This window comes from Dermacentor albipictus, unplaced genomic scaffold (assembly GCF_038994185.2).
Source record: "Dermacentor albipictus isolate Rhodes 1998 colony unplaced genomic scaffold, USDA_Dalb.pri_finalv2 scaffold_11, whole genome shotgun sequence".
NCBI lineage: Eukaryota > Metazoa > Arthropoda > Arachnida > Ixodida > Ixodidae > Dermacentor > Dermacentor albipictus.
Genome location: NW_027225565.1, coordinates 3926551 through 3946454, shown reverse-complemented (window position 1 = coordinate 3946454; position 19904 = coordinate 3926551). Strand labels below are relative to the sequence as shown.

General features: G+C 47.6%; 1 protein-coding gene across 18 annotated transcripts in view; it reads left to right on the top strand.

The window, feature by feature from the left end:
- The window catches only part of mask (multiple ankyrin repeats single KH domain), a 332919-nt gene that overhangs the window by 101733 nt on the left and 211282 nt on the right, over positions 1–19904 (top strand). For 17 of the 18 annotated variants that reach the window (XM_070528438.1, XM_070528443.1, XM_070528429.1 and 14 more), the window contains 3 exons: positions 970–1126; positions 9739–9848; positions 10142–10564. In XM_070528438.1, coding sequence (XP_070384539.1) covers positions 970–1126; positions 9739–9848; positions 10142–10564 — 690 coding nt within the window. The remainder of the gene's footprint in view (positions 1–969; positions 1127–9738; positions 9849–10141; positions 10565–19904) is intronic. The other variant, XM_070528431.1, reaches the window with a different exon arrangement.

The following is a 19904-nucleotide window of genomic DNA, read 5'->3' as shown; positions in this document are numbered from 1 at the left end:
CATTTTGGCGAATTCTAGAAAGGTTTAGCTTGTCCACACACACATTATTCTTTACGAAAGCGCTGGGTTAGGCAAACGTAGAAGCCAGTCACAAGGCCAGTAGCATCCTCTTGTGACACTTTGTCCTGCAACACGTAAAACTTCCTTTGTTGCAAAGGTGTTCCTCTCTAAGCAATATGTAAGAATAGTGTTTGTTGTCCATTGCACCGCTGCTGGCACTTTACACCAGCAAACAAGCAGAATATAGTTAGTTACTGCAATGAAAACTCTGTCCCCTCTACTAAACTCTGTCACTAGATGGCGCCACCAACCTGAATGGCTTATTTTATGCCACTTTTTCTTTTGTTTTTCTTTTAGATGATTTTTGCATTTTCTTTTAATATTATCGTTTTCTCATTTAGCCCAAGTATATTACTTGCCCTTTAGAAGTGTACGGCCACAAGTTCAGTTAGGCCCAAGTTTACCTCATGGTTAGAAGGGCTGTCTTAACTTCTGCTACTTCATTGCGCTGCAGAAGGTGAATTAAAATTAACTCGTGCCTTGGTTCCATCTTGGTGGAAATTGCATGCAAGACGTGGACATGCACAATGTAGACACTGTGGCTGACGCCTGTTTCTCACTATTTTGGCTTGGTATGGCTTGGCTTGCAAAACACGGTGCGAGTGGAGCCCCGACTCCTTGCCATCTAGTATGCCAGAAAGTCTCCATACGGTAAAGTGCGCGCGTGCGCAGTACTCGGCTGGTGCGGTATTACCACACTTACCGCACGGTAACTTGGCATTGCCAAAACTCTCTAATATTTGCACGTAATTACAAGTAATTCATCAATTTATAGCATAAATCTCTTGTGTTCCTTTAGGCAGGGTAGTGAAAGCATCTTGAGCACTTTTTTGTGCTTTTATCAGGGCAGAAAGTGAGCCAAATAATTTCTTGAGGGCAGGACTGACCTGGTTGTCTTTGTGACTGCAGGAAACGGCCCTGACGCTGGCCTGCTGTGGGGGCTTTCTGGAGGTTGCCGACTTCCTGCTCAAGGCAGGCGCCCAGCTGGAGCTAGGCGCCAGCACTCCGCTCATGGAAGCTGCCCAGGAAGGGCACCTAGAGCTTCTTCGGTACCTCATAAATGCTGGTAAGGAATTTTCGCTGCACACAAGGGGCCTTGGGCTCATCTGAGCTAAATACAGTCGACTCTCATCAGTAAATCCACGACAAAACCTTTTTTTTTATTGTTGTAAAGCTACCTTTCTTGCGAGAGCTTCTGTCCAACTACAGTAAAACCCCGTTAAACCGTACCAGCTTAAACAGTAGTTTCCTTTTAAAAGTTGTCAAGTCAAATCCCCGACTCAGCGGCCATTGAACATAATGTGTTTTGTATCCACATGAACCGTACCAGCTTATTGCGTATGCATCAGTTAAAACATAGCATTTCAACTTTTTGTTGCGCAAATGTGGCGGTGCGTCGTCTTCATCGGGCAACCCAGCAGAACAACAAGCCTCAGAGATCGGAACAATGTCCTCCAGGCGCCCGTGCGTTTGTGCGTGAAGCCACATCAACATCAACATCATTTCGACGGCGTACCAGAGAGCGTTATGGCGTCGTGCAAGCGAGGACTCGCGTCATGCCGAAGACGCCGAGTGCTAAGCATAGAAGAAAAATTGGACATCGTCCATGCTATCGAACGCGACACGAAGTCGGCACTGGCACGCGACAGGGATTTGCTGTTGACTACGGTGTGTGGCATTTGGAATGCAAAACAGTTGCTCGGCAGCGCTGCTCCGACCGTGAAGAGATGTCGGCTATGAGGTTTGACTTTTCGCCATCGTTGCCTCTGTTGTTGCCAAAGTGTGGACTAGTGACAGTGATGAAGACGACACGGAAAGTGACAGCACGGGCGATTCAGGCCCGACAGTGGCAGAAGCTGCGCATTACGTCAGCCTCATGAATGCAATTGTCGGTACAAGAACACGGGCGCGGCAACGTAACTGTATTCCAAACGAAAAGTATTCCAAACTGCGGCACCCGGCAATGAAAAAGGCGCCCCGGGACTTCTGCAGCACTACCACGCGCGTGCACAGAGAATACGTAACACCAACGAGGAATCTGCCATGCGAGTGTTTGCCGAGAAGGGGGCCCTGGCTGAAAAGCTGGCACGCAGCTTCAGTAAGTTTGAGGCCGCTTTCGTTGTGCTAGGCCGCCGCGGCATCAAACCAAAGCAACACTTTTGTTGCGCGAAGTGAATAAATATTGCATGTTTTTTCCCCCTTTCATCGCACTCTCTCTAAGTTCCATTTTCAACAGGTAAGTGGGCAATCTCATGCTACCGTATTTACTCGCATAATGATCGCACCCCTGAATTTCGTCGACAAAATTCGATTTTTTTTATTTCCCGTGTAATGATCGCACCCCGAACTTGCCGCAGCGATATGTCGTCTGCCAAATCTAGCTAAAATGGTCGCTCTTACCATTTGTCGAATGCTTCGCGAACGACTCCTCAAGACAAGCCAAGCGGTCTGCACCCACCAAACATTCTTATGTAGATGCCTCATTTCATTACTTTCATCACTTTCCGCACTTCCATGACAAAAAGAGGTACAACCCAAGTTCCCATTATTATGGGTAGGTTTTATAATGGTTGTGGTAAAGAAAAACAAAAAAGGCGCCTTTCGATTCTTTTCACCTTCACTCATGAGCACGCAACAAATCGCGCGCAGCAATGATAGTAGCCATGTTTACACTGATAAGTTAAAGTGTACCCTATTCATATGCCGACGCTTGTAACACAGCTAAGATATTCGCCCACCTTTAGCGGAAACGTGCCGTGTTTGGATAGTAGTGAAGGCGGATGCCGCAGTTTCCGCTGCACGCCGGCCATGCGTTTGTCACTGGCAGCTAAGCGCGCCCATCTGTTTCTGTCCCCTCATTGTGGACATGGCTACGTTATTGCCTCAAACTTGCTGATAATAACGATATTTTTCTTCACTTATACGGAAGAAACTGTTTCAATGCACGTAATGTACTCACGAGAAGAAAAAAAAAATTGCGTTTGGCGCGTTCGGCTTGCTCCGCCGGCCGCCATTTTTGTTTTGGTGTCCCGCACCTGCAGCAGACGCATCTCGCAGCAAACGCGGGACTTTTTTTCGCGGGAAATTTAACCCGCGTAATGATCGCACCCCTAAATTTGCGTCAATTTTTCTGACAAAAAAGTGCGATCATTATGCGAGTAAATACGGTATTTCGGTTAAACAGTACCACTGTTTTTTACGTATTTTTTCCGAGCTCCGGCCAACTACGGTTTAACGAGGTTTCACTGTAATTGCATGGACATTAAAGAATTTAAAACCTAATGGACATAGGTTCTAAAGCTGTGTTTCTTTGTTAAAACCAAGTTATCTAAAAGCTGGCATGTTGGTTTCGTTTGGTCTTCTGATTCTAAGCATACAAATTCTTTTTGTAGGTTCATAATTTCATAACATAATTTAAGAAACGTAATCTTTATTGAACCATGTACAAATAACCACTGTACAAAAAATGTACAAAGGCCACATGCATGAATACATGAACACATAAGACGCACAATTTCACTTTCGCATAATTTCATGTGACTCGGCAGCGAACGCATCCCCAACAGGTGTTGCTGGTACTGTACCAAACTCACTTTCTTTGCACAGTTTGGTGCGAGGGGTTCGGTGCTGGGAAGCGCAGTCTTATGAAAGCAAAACTATGCCATACAAGACATTTATTAGACCGTCGTCGGAATACGCAGCTGTAATGTGGGACTACTGTGCTAATGCGTAACATGACAAACTAGAAAGGGTTCAAAGCAAATGTATCCGATTTGTCTTTAATTGTTATAGCTGGCAGACGTCGCCCTTACTTCTCTTGAAAAAAGTTGAACTTGAAGGTCTACAAAGTACGGAAAAGCTGAAATTCTTTTATTTAGTTTTTCATTACAAAATTGGAATTGGTAAGGCATCATATATAAAACCAGCATCAGAATGTACAATGCGCTTTTTTCACTCTAAGAAAGTTGTAGATATTATAAATCGCACTGATACGTTCAAAAATTCATTTTCTTCTGAGAACAACCCTTGAATGGAATTGTCTACCAGCTGATGTTGTACAGTGTGAAACAGTCAGAACTATTTGTAGCAGTATGGAATAAATAAAAAATAAATCAATCTCCAAAAGTGATTGCCCAAGAATAAAGTCGGCTTTCGTGCTGTGGAGCTCGTTTCAGTTTAATCACTTCCTAAAAACTGCGCAAGCGTGTCATTCAAGGGCAGTAAAAGGCCCCTATGAGGTTCACAGAACTAGTAGTTCTTTCGACCGACCTCGCAAATAAAAAGGGCCTGTCGCTGCTCCTGCCAAGGTGAAAATACGCAAGTTCTAGCGCTTTGGATCAATTTTGCATAAAAAAAAGGCCAGGGAAGAAGACATGGAATTACCTTTATCGAACTTTCCGTAAAACGTAATAGCTTCTAAAGGTGGTCTATGAAAAAATAACCAGAAAAGCGCATATAATTGAGAAACATAACATAACTTTGCCACTTAAATTTTAATCAAAGTAATTTACATTTTCATCGAGAAAGTAATGTTTTCAGACCCACCATTGTGTTATTTTGGTTCGTGTTTCGACTTCACCTGAGAGCATGTTAGCAGGAAATACAAACCAGCTCTGTGCAGTGAAGAATAAAAGCCGAGATCACCAAGAGTGCGTAAGGATTTGAATCCTGAAGGTATGCTTGACATTGTGCAGATTGACATATTGCAGTGACATTGTGCAGTGATAGATTGACATTGTGCACTTCCATGCTACTGGAAGTATACATATGTGGCCGTCTGCATGTAAAATGGTAGAGCGGACCACAAGTCTTTTTCATAAGCACCACTCGAATGACACATATTCAGTCACTGTGAAACCAGCGAAAACAGACCAACAATTTTATTAATATTATTGATAGGGAGCTTTAATGAGCATATTTCACACTTCCGTGATGACTCTGATATTCTTCCAGCTACTTCGGGCCAGATGCAGTAGTTGCCAAGGGTTTTTGGGAGGACACGCACCACAGGGCCTCTTTGATGCAGGGTGTCTACCAACTGGGAAAACCGGGAATTCTCAGGGATTTTGAGTAGTCTGGAAGAACTCGGGGAAAACTCAGGGAATTTGTGCTTCTATCTGGGAAAATTAGCTGTAAATTTATTGAAAGGGAACGAAAGTTGCTGTAATGCTCGCTCGAGTAAGAGAGGAATCGCAATGAATTGTATTTGACGCCGTGTCAGCGGTTGAAGTAGTCGCCATTCAACGGCCGACTTTCCGGGTGCCCGATAATGCGGACGGCTTTGCGGCACCACCACGTACTCCGTAGAACGTCTCTGAAAACATATCTGAAGTTTTGGACGCAAGAACCCTTCGCCGTCCGATTTGCCGGACTTTTTGCCATGACCGAAGGTCCGAAACGCCATTAATCAGAGCCGCCACCGCTGCCATTTTCATTGCCTCGGCACCTCGAACCGGCGCTCTCGCACGTAGATTCGATCGCAGCCACTACCGCCGCAATGTTAGGCCTAGTTGCTTTGACGTTCGCTATTAAGCTTCTTGCCGTTCGGTGCCGTTTTTTCATTGAAATAATTGCCGCTGTCAGCAATGGCACCGACTCACAGTGACATTGTGTTCATCGCGATTCCATGGCTACGACGCTTGGAAAGCGCAATGCGTTACACAAAGGTGGTTTCTGATAGTTAGTTTTGCCTTAGTGTAGTTGTGCCATGCCGTGAAGCATATGCAAATGTATTGCGGTGAAGCATAAGTGTGGGAAGAGGCAATTCTTATGGGAAACATTATATAGGGACAAAGCGCAAAAAAAACAAAAACACGAGGACTAGAGAAGGAAACGAATACGCAGCGCTTAGTTATGTTGTACCAACTAGCCCACCAGTCTGTTGAACACATTATGTATTCCTTAATTGTGCTGTCCGCCAAAAAAGTAAACGGACGATGGCTCAAGCAGCCGGAGCGGCTGCTGGGCCACACCGGTGCACTGCTATCGCCCTCCGCACGCTGACAACGAGAGTGCCCCGAGTGACGGCAGACTTCACCCTCACTCTCACGCGGTACCTCATCGCATTTGATAAATTTCTAGTGGACCGTTCGGTTGCTCTGCTGCTGAGGGTCACGATGAAGGGGACCGTGCGTCGCCGGTAGTCAGCACATGGCGCTGTCGTGCAGTAGCGGGCGGGTCGCAGCGCATCAAAGCTCGACTTTTAGAAGCAATGAAGAACCGTTCTGATTGTTGTTTTGCTTATATTCACCTTGTGTTTCATATTAGTGAATGTCGCCGGCGTCCACCGCTGCTCGATTTTAGGCAGCATAACGCAAGTAGCCACTTAGCATTTGGATGTTTGTATCTGTACTTTAGGCAAAGTTATGAAATTCTGATGTCAGTTTTCCAAAATATGAATTCTCGTTGGTGATTTCTACAGGATTTCAAGTTATTTCAGTGTCCTAAGACACAATATCATAATTTTTTTTTTTGCGCCCTCTCCGACTCACAAGCATTCCAGAAAAAAAAATATGGAGAGAATTGAATGAGTAGAAGGGACACAGTGCTAATCTCAAAATTTGAGACTTTAAGAAAGCCATACTAGAAAAAAAAAGCAGGAAAAATGTAAATTTGAAGCTTCAAAACTGGAAAATAGATAAATTGAAAACACAAAATTATTCCTTCGATATTGGCATTAGGTGCACATACAAGCTCGTAAGAGAATCTGAAATGCACCAACATGAACCCATGTACGTGTGAGAGGCACGGGAATAGGCATGGCACATGTCTGCGGTCTCCAAAGTAAACCTACATCCGAGGACAAAGGAAAATGGTTAGTTTCGCGGCTGCAATATTGCCGATGCAGTATAAAATTTCATGACGGGCAGTGAGTTATCCGGCATGATCTTATCGGTTAGCTGACCCTTGGGACAGCCGCCTCCTCTTTCTTGCCGAAGGAAGCAGAGATGGCTTGCACTTCGTTTTTCGTGGACGCGTGCCTGGTTTCAAGCTTATTTTTTATTGTTATACTAATTGCATGCAATTGTATGATAGCAATTGTCCTCCAAGCTGTAGGATTTGTCGGACGATCCCACCGCTGGTACCGGTTGTGGGAGTTGTCGGACGATCTCGCCGCTGCCACCATTTGTAAGGGTTAAAGGTCGTAGAGAGGAACTTGGGAGGAACTAGGTGAACAGGGTTTATTTACAGTATATACATTTTAAACAAGTGATACATTTACACAGTCTAGCGTGACTCCCTAATGGAGCACGCAAGACGAGCATACAGCACACAGCTTACGAGCACACAGCTCACGAGTACATTGATGAGCACAGAGCACGACGGTGAGCACACTCTAGCAGCCGACAACAGCTGCTTATAAACACTCCATTCGATGTCATCATTCGATGTCATCGTAGACTACTCGCCTTTTTGGAGGGGGAGGGCTCACACACGTACGCACTTTCACTGCCCCCCCCTCCGAGGGCAGACGACCTTCGCAGCAGTCGGAGCTGACCTTCGCAACGCGGCCGTCGTGGTGTCCATTGTCTTGCGTCCCCGTAGCCAGTGGTCACGCCCGACCCTAGCCGGCGTCTCTAAATTCCAGAGCTGCCTTTCTCCTGTAGTCGCCACGTGTGTCAGCAGACTGTGACGAATCCTGGGGCCCCTGCACCGCAAAGCACCCTTTTTTGGGGGGGGGGGGACTCTTCTTGTTGCTGTAGTCCACAGTTCCCTGAAGTAAGTGCATGGTTGGTTAGCGCTGTCCTCGTTGATTCTCTGAAGGGCGCCCCCACCGCAGGTCGATCGAAATGCACAGTGGGCTGAAATAGCTTTGCAGAGCAGTACCCCTGCAGGCCAACCCTAACAAAGCACATATCTGCCGTCCGATGTCACCGTTGCTGTGAGGTTCTATATAAAGTTCATGGGCGATAACAGTCGCCGCGCGCCCTGTGCTGTATGTGCGAGTGAAAGCGTGTGAGAGGAGCCCACGATTGCTGCCATCTCGCCCGCGTGAAAGAGAAGCGGGGGGGCATGTTGTGAGGCACTGTGAAGGGGGGGAGCTTTTTACTCCAGCTGCAACTGTGCATTTGATGGCTGCGCGCGGTCGCGTGGCCATATCTTGAGAGCAGTCTGCGTTTGGGGCAGTCTAGGCGCGTCGGTGGCTTGTAGCTTTGTCCGGCGGCGGTGGCGCCGCCGCCGCCATTGTAACGTGCCACTTGTCATGCGATGTGAATGCGTCATGCGAAGTGAATGCGTCATGCGACGTGAATGCGTCATGCGACGTGAATGCATCATGCGATGTGTGAACGTTGCATTGCAGTTGTGTTGCATTTCGCCAGGTGTCCCGACATGTAGCAGTTGCATGCTGCATGTAGCTAGACCTGGTTTCACAGGTTGCCACCGATGCTGAGCGGACAGTTCAGATCGTTCTCTTGAAAACGACGCAAAGAGAATTGCGAAGACCCTCTAGCGCATGCTGCCGAAAATGGAGTCGCTGCTCCAGCTTACACTGCGACTATGCTAAGTGTGCCACGAAGGCTTGTGACTTCTTTTTTTCAACGGTACTTCTCAACAGTCAGATGGTCAGCTGAGCAGTACCTTTGAAAAAAAAAAAAAAAAAGATTTGTGGCTTGCTCTACTGCTTCACATGTAGGCAGCTGCATGTGCATACTTCCAGTAGCATGGAAGTGCGCAATGTTGATTTAAAGTAAGTATACCTGCAAGATTCAAATACTTGCGCACTCCTGGTGACCTCGGCTTTTATTCTTCACCGCACCGACCACCATCTTGACCACTATGGTTTGTATTTCCTGTGAACATGCTATCAGGTGAAGATCGAACTAAGGTGGGATTCAACGTTAAAAAAAATTTGATGATCAAGAGACAAATTACTTTGATTAAAATTTCCATGCCGAAAGCTTTGCTTCTCAATTATATCTGTTTTTCTGCTTATTTTTCCATCCACCACCTTAGTGGGTACGAATGGCTAAAACATAGGCCAAAATAGCATTATTATTTTAGACTCTGTGTGCAGCCCATAGGCAAAAATAAATTTTTAGAGGGTAGTATGTTTTTGGAAAAGTTATATAAAAAAAATTCCAGGTTTTCATCCCCGACCGTTCTTTAAAGTTTCCCAAAACTGATCTCGGTAGTAAAAAGCATGAAGTCATCTTGTGAAACTGATTTATAATGCAAGAACAATGTTCAGACCACTCAAAAATGAAAATTTTGAAAGAATGTGCAACACGGTGAATTTTTGGCAAATTTACTTGCACCTGCCTTTATACCATTTCGTGAAATTCAAACAGCCCTCATGTGCCCAAAAAATTTTTTCGGCTTAAAATATTTAGGGAAAACACTGAAAGTAATGCTTATTTAGGTGTAACTTTTGAGAGTAATTTTCTTATGTGCCATGGTAGGGACAGTTGGCGTGGAATGATCCCCATATTAGATATAACATTAGCCTTCTTTTTCTTCATTTGATTTCATATTCGATTCGAAATCTACTATTTGATATTTGCACACCCCTAGTTATTTCGTGAAAACCAGTGAAAAAATGTTAGCTCAGAGTTTATCCTCGTTTAGGTTAGATTTTCTGCAGCAAATCATTTTAGACTGACCATTTGCTTTTGAGGAGCACTTGATGCTGAATGCTCACAGGGCCTTGTTGTTTGTCATCCTGTGTGTTGTGTGCAGGGGCATGTGTTAATGCGAAGACTGCCACGGGTGACACGGCGTTGACGTATGCCTGCGAAAATGGCCACACAGATGTCGCTGACCTGCTGCTTCAAGCTAATGCTGACTTGGTGAGTGCAGTTGAGTGTCTTATTTATCTTTTTCTTGGTATTGGATGCTTACTTTTTTGGGTACTCGCTACCACTTAGGATCAGTGTCATGCTGCAGCTGAATTGTCGTGTGTTGAATTTGCAGCAGCAGCTCTTCTTACTGTGGGAAAAACATGAAAGCAAGTAAGAAAACGACTGGACAGGAATTAATGTTCTTTGTAGTTACGGATTCCTTACTTGTTTCAAGTCTTTCCCACTGCAAGAAGTATGAACCGACTAGCCCAGCAACAAGTATTAAACAGCAGCCCTGTCAGCATTGCTGCCATCATCTGCAGGAGCATGAGTCCGAGGGCGGCCGGACACCGCTGATGAAGGCGTGTCGGGCTGGCCACCTGTGCACGGTGCAGTTCTTGCTCAACCGTGGTGCAGACCCCAACCGGCCAACCAGCTGCAATGACCACACACCCCTGTCACTGGCATGTGCGGGTGGCCACCTGTCGGTGGTGGAGTTGCTGTTGGCTCATGGCGCGGACCCCAGCCACCGGCTCAAGGACAACTCCACCATGCTGATCGAGGCATCCAAGGGGGGCCACACGGCGGTCGTGCAGCTCCTGCTGGATTACCCTAACCTAGGTACGGCTGCGGCAGCAGCTGCTGCAGCCGCGGCAGCAGCGGCCGCAGCCGTGACCTCGACGGCTTCAGCCACTACAGCAACACCTCCTTCCCCCGCAGTTGAGGTCAGTGCCATGTGACAGCGCATTGCAGGCAGTGTGGTGTTGTGGGATGGGCAGCATGGAAACACTATCCTCTGCAGAAGGCATGTTGGGCATGTTTCTCACTCTGGTTTCAGCAAGCATTTGCAAGAATTGCAATGCTACACATGCATCAGATGATGAATCCTTTTCATGATTGTAAGGCGAGCTTGCTGCTAGGCAGTTCGCCATGCTAATGGTGACGTAGTCATTTTTGCATTCGGCGTGTATGAGCCCAGTTAGCTTGTCTTATGACATGGAAAATGTAGACATGGCTCTCTTGATGAAACCGTGTTCAAGAGCCATTAGTTGGACAAGTGTGCAACATAGAGAAGGGCACTGGCAAATTATGAAACATGCTTGGTTTAAGATGTTGGTATGAAAATTTTGTTCAAACATGATGACTCCAGTTGCAGTCTTATGGTAGAGTTGCCGCCTTGGCTGCAGAAAACGTGTGTTTAATAGCCGTTGTGACCGGGCACTCCCCAGTTTTCTGAATTAGGTACCAGCGTTCCCCTGCCAGGTTCTGGTATTCGTTTTCAGCTGGCAACTGGGAGTTGATTTCAGTGTTGAACACCCAATGGTTAACTCGATCCCCATTAAATTGGAAAATAGTATAATTCGGACTTGACCTCTGGTTCCGGCAGCCGTATGCATTATTTAGTGGCATCAAACTCTTGTTAATTCTGATGTATTTGGCTGCACACTGGCTAATTTGGACATCCCCAGGAGCGCAGCAAGTGCTGAAGGTCGCAAATGTACCATATAAAAGAGCAAAAGCAGTGCTAGCGTCCAGCTGAAACGAAACAGCAGAGTCGGCATGACCAGTAATCAGGAGAAAACGGCCAGAACGCTTTGTGTTTACTTGTCTTCATGACCTTTATTGCTGTGTTCCTACAGCGCATGATACCGCATGGGCAAGAGCCTTAGAATAGCGTTGTACCCATCAGTGATTACGTCAATAGCAGCCATGGTTTTGTCCGCAGTGTGGGGTCTGATGATGGATATCTCACACCGTACTCTTGGGACAAAGGAACGACAACACTGTAGTGCAAACAGTCACAAGGGCATTTATTGCACCTTTCATACATCAATGCCTGCTAGCCGAGTTGCTATCCACAAAACATGCCGATGGGCGCGCGACAAATCTAGAAGTCCGACTTACCGCGACCGGAAGCGAGCGAATATGTCCGCCCCATGCTGGATCCCAACGGCTGGTCGTTCGCGTGTATGGTCACGCGAATCGTGGCGTGTTCGAAGGCGGCCACGCGAGGCGGTCTCGCAGAAGCATGGGTGGCGCGCACGCGGGAGACGTCCCCGCGTGCGTCGACCCGCCGGGAAAGAGCCGCGCTGCACGTGCGGCACGCCCGTCCCGGTCCCTGCCTCGAACCCAAGAGAGCGCGCCTCGTCTCTCCCGCCGAGGGTAACCCCGCAGCCGCGCAACACTAGCGCCATCTCTCGGAGTGCGCTTTAACCACATCGACCGCGCTGACGTCACGCAGGCCACGTTGCGAAGCGGGACCACAGGAGACGCGCTATGCGGGAAAAACATCAGGGGAGGCGCGAGGGTCGCGCATTCCCACATCCCCCCAACCTTAAATCACTTCTTATTCCGGCGAAACATGTGACACGGTCTAACATTAACCCGTGCTTCGCGAACAGGGTGGTACATGCAACAGTGATCGCGCTGAGGAAATGTCCACACGCTGTCCATAGCATGCGAGCCGACATTGTCCTTGGGTACACCGCTGGCGTCCGCCGGTCACAGCAGCGGCTTTGCAGCCTCGACGGCACGATCCCAGGCCAGGACTCCGGAGACGACGACGCAGTAGTCGGTACGAGCAAGCGTCGCTCGCGCCGACTCGCCCTGCTGGCGGGAGCCGCAGTAGCTGTCGGTGACCGCCGGCTCTTTTGTCCGCCGCCGAGGGTTGCGAGCTGGATACAGGAGGCCGCCGAAGTCGTCGCGCCGAACTGGCCACAGCATCACCATCGCCCGGGGGTGGCTCGATCGTAGTCCGGGGCAGCAGCGCAGACGATGTGCAGGCGACGGCAAACCAGGGGTGACTCCAATCACACTGCGTAAACTCAACACACTCGGCAAACACTAAAGTAGTGCAAGGGAGAGGAAGTCTGCATGCGCATCGCCCACGTGGTACGATGTTCAACTCGGCTAGCAAAAGATCGGGCAGCTATACTCAGATGCTAAGTTCACGTGAACGAAGCTCGCTTTCTTGAGTCGAACGAGTAATTTCAATTCGTGCGAGGCTAACTAGAATGAGGTAAGCAAAGTGCAACACCTCAACGCCACGGTCCACCAGGTTGTGTCCCTCCACGTGCGACAGGCAGCTTCGTAAAGCCTTAGGCCTAAAGCGTCGCTCTCTGACAACAACCGGCATCCAAAAACAACACCCAAAATGGGCGCAAAACAGGCAGCCGCGAGGAGACGTCAGCTCTGTGAGGTGGTCCTACTCCGCTCGGTGCACACAGCATCCGAGTTGACGGCGCCCACCGTCCCAGACGGTGTCGGAGCGCCCGGTGCCAGGCCGCAATACCAGTCAGCCCGTCGTGGCACCCGTGGCCCGCGGCCACCCGGCTCCCAGAGCCGCGACTTCATCAGAGTCAAAGAGATAGAAGAAGCTATTTACATAAGAAATTCGGACCACCCACGAGGCTTCCGTACTCACTCGCTTCAGGCTTGCCACGCTCCGCGGGCGCTCAGCCTCGCTCTCCCAGGATGCAGACCACGTGGCTCTCGTACCAACGAATGCCATTAAAAAAAAAAAACACTTGCGAAAAGGCTTAGTATGTTGACTGTTCAAACACACTACAGCCACCATCACCTCGCTCAAGAAAGCACGCCGCCGACGCTAGCGATCAAAATTCACGCTAGGCCTACGCTTCGGTTCAAACAAAGGTCTTGAACGAAGCAACACTGTTAAAACTATCGTCCGATGCCCCAAGAGTCCCACGTTGGGCAGCCAGATGTGGGGTCTGATGATGGATATCTCACACCGTACTCTTGGGACAAAGGAACGACAACACTGTAGTGCAAACAGTCACAAGGGCATTTATTGCACCTTTCATACATCAATGCCTGCTAGCCGAGTTGCTATCCACAAAACATGCCGATGGGCGCGCGACAAATCTAGAAGTCCGACTTACCGCGACCGGAAGCGAGCGAATATGTCCGCCCCATGCTGGATCCCAACGGCTGGTCGTTCGCGTGTATGGTCACGCGAATCGTGGCGCGTTCGAAGGCGGCCACGCGAGGCGGTCTCGCACATGCATCCGTCGCCGCGCGCGCCGGATGTCCGCGCTGCTTCGGCGACCCGCCGGGGAAGAGGGTTGCTGCACGTGCAAGCACGTCGATCTGTCCCGTTCGCTGTCTGGAACCCAAGAGAGCGCGCCTCGTCTCTCCCGCCGAGGGTAACCCCGCAGCCGCGCAACACTAGCGCCATCTCTCGGAGTGCGCTTTAACCACATCGACCGCGCTGACGTCACGCAGGCCACGTTGCGAAGCGGGACCACAGGAGACGCGCTATGCGGGAAAAACATCAGGGGAGGCGCGAGGGTCGCGCATTCCCACAGCAGTAGTTGCACCTACTGGTTGTTTTGTTTTGTCTCAGTGTGCATGTTGGTGGCGTGCCTTTCAAAACTGTGTTGTCACCATTCATGATTGCGGCGTCAATAGCAACCACAGTTTCGTCCATAGTGGATGCGGCAAACAATAGTTTCATTCTGATTCAATACATGTTGGCTGCGTGCCTTCAGAATTGTGTGGTCACCATCTGTTCATGATGATCCCATCGATAGCGACCATGGTTTCGTCCGCACTAGTTGTGGCGAGCAGTAGTTTCGTATCGGCTCGGTGCAATGAGTAAGCAATACTGCAGCCCACACGTTGGCATCAAATCCGTAGCTACATTGCGATAGACGGAGAATTCACTTGGTGGTGAAAAAATAATTTGGATGTGCGCACGATCGCGAAAAGTATGTCTCAAATGAAGACGTGGGCATTGCTTTATGACCGCGATATGAAAGAATCCACGAGGCCTTTGCCACTGCGGCCACTAATCAGTCACGAGATGAGAATTGCAACTTCTGCACTGCTTTTCTGCAAAATGGAAATGGGATTTGCCAATTGATCGGGTAAATAAAATTGTGTTGATGTACTAAGCATTTGTTTGTTGTTTGCTTGATATCCTTGATAATTTGGCATTCAGTTCATTTGGCCATTTCCTTAGGTCCAATGAAATTCGAATGAACGAGGTTTGATTGTAAAAATGAAAAAAATAAAGCAATGGAAAAAAAATTCAACAAATTTTATTGTTGGCAGGTATGCTTGAAAAATTTCGCATGCCCATCGATTCTAATGTGTCCTCCATTGTAACGTGCACCCATTTGCCGTGACCTTAAAAAGAAAAGTTTTTTGCAATACCGTGCACCTCATTCTTTCATACAGAAATACAACATTCTCTTATTTGAAGAAACAGATTTACTCCCAATGCACTAAAACTGCGGTTAATAAAACACACTTTTGCCTGAAACGCGACGAATCGATTGCAATAGCAAATTAGTAGACAGCCATACCAAGTAGGGATAGTAGTTTTACAGACTGTATAAACTCGTGAACAAGCACTTACTAAATTAACAACATGGTGTCACGCACGCACACGGAAACATGAACGCGTCTCACTTGACTGCAGGAACTTGTTATCGAAGTGCTGGTGTCTGGAAGTGTGTTAGCAGGAGCAAGTGAATTGGCCTGTTTGCTGCCTCTTGCTACAATGCAAACTAAGTGATAACACAGTGCAGTGCACCTAGATGCATAGACCCTGTCTCCATTGCAGATAGTTGTCAAGATAAGGGCCGCGCAGCCACACCATACGCAGCAGTAGCCGGAGTAGAATGCCTCTCCTTCTGTTTGCATCAGTCTCGCACGCAAGTTTTGGGAACTCCAAACGCTCGTGGTGCGGCCCGATTTCCGTTCATCTCTGCACACGTGATCACTTTCCCTTTAATTGCAGCATTTTGATGAGCTTGGCGTGTCTTCGCAGTCGGCACTTCCATGCTGACAGAGCAAACGCAGATACAGTCGCCGACGATTTATTCGTACCTCACGGGGACTGCGGAAATGTCCGAATAAACAGGTGTCCGAAAAAGCTGATTAAGCAAAAAAAAAAAAAATGAAATTCTTTATTTCCACGCACTTATTCGGGCTCGGTAGTAGGCTTGAAGAAATCGTGAATGCGCCGTTGCACGCTGTTCCGTTTACACGCAATCAGATAAGTCTGAATCTCGGAGAGGGTCATACGGTCACTATAGGCGCATGATAGGCGGCTGAAAGCACAGTCACTGCTTATACACGCTCCGCATGCGACGGCAGCGTAGCACATGGTGCGTCAACTTCCGACTCGGTCATCATCCGGCGGTGCAGCAGAAACCTGACGAATGATCTCGCCGTCGTCGAGTTCTGTGCATGTTAGTACAGCAGTGTCAGCACCTGTGAAACTGTCAATGAGACGGTGTCCGGAATCGCAATGCAACCACTGCGCAAGTCTCGGCAGAACATTTTCCACGTCGGTAGGGAGCACATTGGAAGGCGACAAATCTTGGGCCTCCCGGCACCCGCTTGCCGGCATTCCGCAGCGCAGTCTGCGCGGGCACTGTCGGCGCCATTAGAGACTTGACGCGATGTTTCCCTATGCCGCGTTGGAGCACCGAAACCTCAACACAGCACACAAAGCAAACACCACCGTGCCAACACCAGTCACACAAACGAAAAAACGCGGCCTGCTCGCAGCGTCGTGCGTGAACAAACAAATCAGCTGCTGGATTGTCTTGACATGGCTTACTAAGCTGAAACCGGAACTGCTGCAGAGCCACTCTATCGAACTAGGCAGAAACGAAGATGATGAGCGAAGATTTCCAGTAGCGCCACTTCGTGGGGCAGCAAGGAAGCTCCGTTTAAAACAAAAATGGCGTTCAGCAAGTCGAACAATGCTCCGGTCAGAGTCGGTGTATGGTGCTCTCGACCGAGTTGGCTCAAGGAGTGTCCGAAAAATCAGACGAGAGGTTGCAAGGTGTCCGAACTTTCGGCAGTTGTTATACATTATGGTCTACGGGGAGAATGGCGGTGCCGCGAAGCTGACCGAATAATCGTTCATGTCCGAATTTTTGGAGTCCGGAAAATTGGTCGGCGACTGTAACGGGAAGACAGACGGTGAACTAACCTATATACTACAGCACATGCAGGTAGCTAAGGCAGCTAGGGTCGAAGTGTGTGAGAGGAGGCGATGGAATAGAAAGCTGATGGCGATATGGTAACGTAGATTTAGAGTCGTGCTCAATGTTAATGCACATGCAATTTTCGGACCTGTTTTATTAGGAAGAATTTGCACGATAGATTCGAGTAAACCTGGCAAGTGTGGTTAACACCAAATTCGATAGCATAGGCACCACACTATAATAGTATAAAATTCTTGCATGCATTTTTCAGACCTTAGCTTTAGAATTTAGCCCAAACAAAGAGCAAGATATAGTTTAAATTTTACTAATTTCAATTTTTCTAGAGCAACAGTGAGTTTTCTGCAGATGATCGCTACCGGCAGAGATTTCATGCACCAGGATATGTTTACATTTGAGGGTTGGTTTACTTCCTCCTTTAGTAAGAACTTTGGGGACTAGTCTTGGAAAATATTTTTATTATTATTGAAGATGCCCGGCAGCTTTTCATACCCTGAAACAGAGTTGTAATACTTTGAAGTTGACCCTCAGATGAGTGTTTAATTGTGACAGCAAATAATTATATGGGCACCTGAGATGTGCTCACGCTGCCGCTGTGCTGTCACACACACTTGGTACGTGCATGGAGGGTTAGACGGCCACCAGATGCACACGCAATAGACGTGTAGTACATTTGGATGCACTGTCATACTCCACTCCATTGACTTTGCAGTGGAGCCAGGGCAGCGTTCTGCCTTCTGCTGCCAACATAAGCGTTGCGTGCATGAACACTAACGTTCTTAGTGACGAACAGATGTCAACTGTTTTCCGTTGGTCTCTCTTCGTGCACTAAGGTGCGACGCTTGCAACGCTGCTGGCAGCACTGAGCATTGTGAGGCGCCTGGTAGCTTACATGGTTCTTGATGTGCAGGAGCAATTGCTTCTTAGTCTCCCTTGTGTATTGCAACACTGTCCAAGGAGCTCTAACACAGTGCGCAGCCTCACCATTGCTTTCTCTGCTTCAAAACTGACAAAATCTTTTTTTTTCTATTCCCTGAACTCTGACAATTCTTTTTTAGAGTAGACTAGACAGAGCAACAAGGTTTGTCTTATTGGATTTCTTGAATCTTGTAACACCATGAATAGTAATACCCTATTTAATTAAATTTAAGGCACTGATATTTCTCAAGCTCGTATAAAACTTGCATCAAATGTAAACAATATGAGATGGAAATGAATGCCACATTCAGAATAAGCCCATAAAATTACAACTCGGACCACTTATGATGTGACCGCTTATATTATGTAAAACTTGATATAATGCGGTGTTTTCCGACTACCATTTATCCTCCATAGGATTTGAATCTATGCGGATACTGCTTATGATGCAGCCACCTAACTTGAAATGTAGTTGACTTCCGTTAATTGGACCCTGACAAGACCGTTGAAATTGATTAAATTATCTGTCAAGTAGAATTAGAAAAGTGACACAACACACTGCTGATTTGTTTGGTGGTATTTGCCCTATTCTAACATGCCCTCTAATCAAATGCACCCCCACTTTCTTTGTGTCCAAAGTAGAAAACTAACATAGAGATGACATTAAAGCTTCTAAACAAAGTATAAATCTAATGTGCACCCAATTTTTCAGCAAGAAAAAGGGGCAAGCATATAATATGTGTTGTATATTGGTGGCTGGTTTTCTAAAGTCAGTTTCGCAGTAATACATCTGTGTTCGTTGATAACGCACACTGCAAAACGGCTTGTTTCATATCTGATCACAATGCACAGGCAATTTTCGACCCAATTTTCTTGGGAAAAAAAAAGTGTGCATTAGAATTGGGTAAATGCCATTATCGGACAATTGTGAGCTCCTGCTTGTCATGGTTACCAGCGCATGAGACGGGAATCTGGAGCGACACACCAAACACATTTATAATGTATCACACGGATAAGTCCTTGTCAAATTTACATACATCCGCAACAATGGTTACACCGAATTTGACCTGTTTCCTTTACACTAATATCTTTCCTGAGTTCTCAAATCGTTTCACAAGTTCTCACAACGTCCTAATAAGTCACGTGCAGTGTGGCGCTTACATGTCTGAGTCGGTGTAGTTCTTCCGCATTGCTCAGTGGACTACTGGCATCTCTGCTGAGGGGTGTTTCTGTAGAATAGGCCTGGCTTGTCGAGCGTTGTCGTCGGTGAGGGCGAGGTTGTCCCCGCAGCATAGCACGGGGCCGTTATCCTCAGACCAGGCCTTTGCTGGCGACCACGGTGCACAGCCACGGGCGTGGGGGATCAACGTGGGCTGGTGCAGAGCCACCGGTGTCCTCTTCCTGCTCAACTCTTCAATCTCGGCGTCCTTGGTTCAGCGCCTTCTTCGCTCAGTGTTCTAGCCAACTTCTTCCTTCTTCTCCTCTAGCAGTGTTCTGCCATTTCCCACCTCGCTCCTTGCAGGCCACGTCAGCCTTCTTCCTCTTTTTTCTTCTCTCTTCTTTTTCTTCTACTTCAGCTCGTGACGCTGCTCTTGCTTGAAAATTTGCCTAGGGCAGGCAGAAAATAAAAATTTTCGACGGGAGATATGTATTAAACGCGTTCGCTGTTCCATAAGCTCTCCGAAGGCGGACATTGCCAGTAAAGGGGTCGCTATTGGTGTCATCATAGGGCTTGTACGCATTCGTGATGACTTGTCAAGTTCAAATTATCAGGCAAAGGCCAATTTTAGAATTGAAATAACAAAAGTTTGGGCTCATAAAAATTCATGGGTGCTAGCAGAGACTTCAGGTTGGGATCAAATTAGCTGGTGTCTACTTTACTGGTTATAATGTGGTTGCCGGAAAATCTCGGACAAGTCTCAGACAATCTCAGACAGTGATGCCGGCAGCGGAGGGGAGAGTGACGAGGGCAATGCAGAGAAAGGACACATGAAGCAAACAAGCAAGTAGCAGAAAAAATAGTGTTGTATGCGCTGTATAAGTCTCACGGTATGAGGTGCTCTACGAATGCAATGGCTGAAGCTGTGGACACAAGGGGGTTGCCTAGGTGACTGAGAAGCCTGCTTTTGCTTACAGCCTCTGAGATCGAGAGGTGCACGCT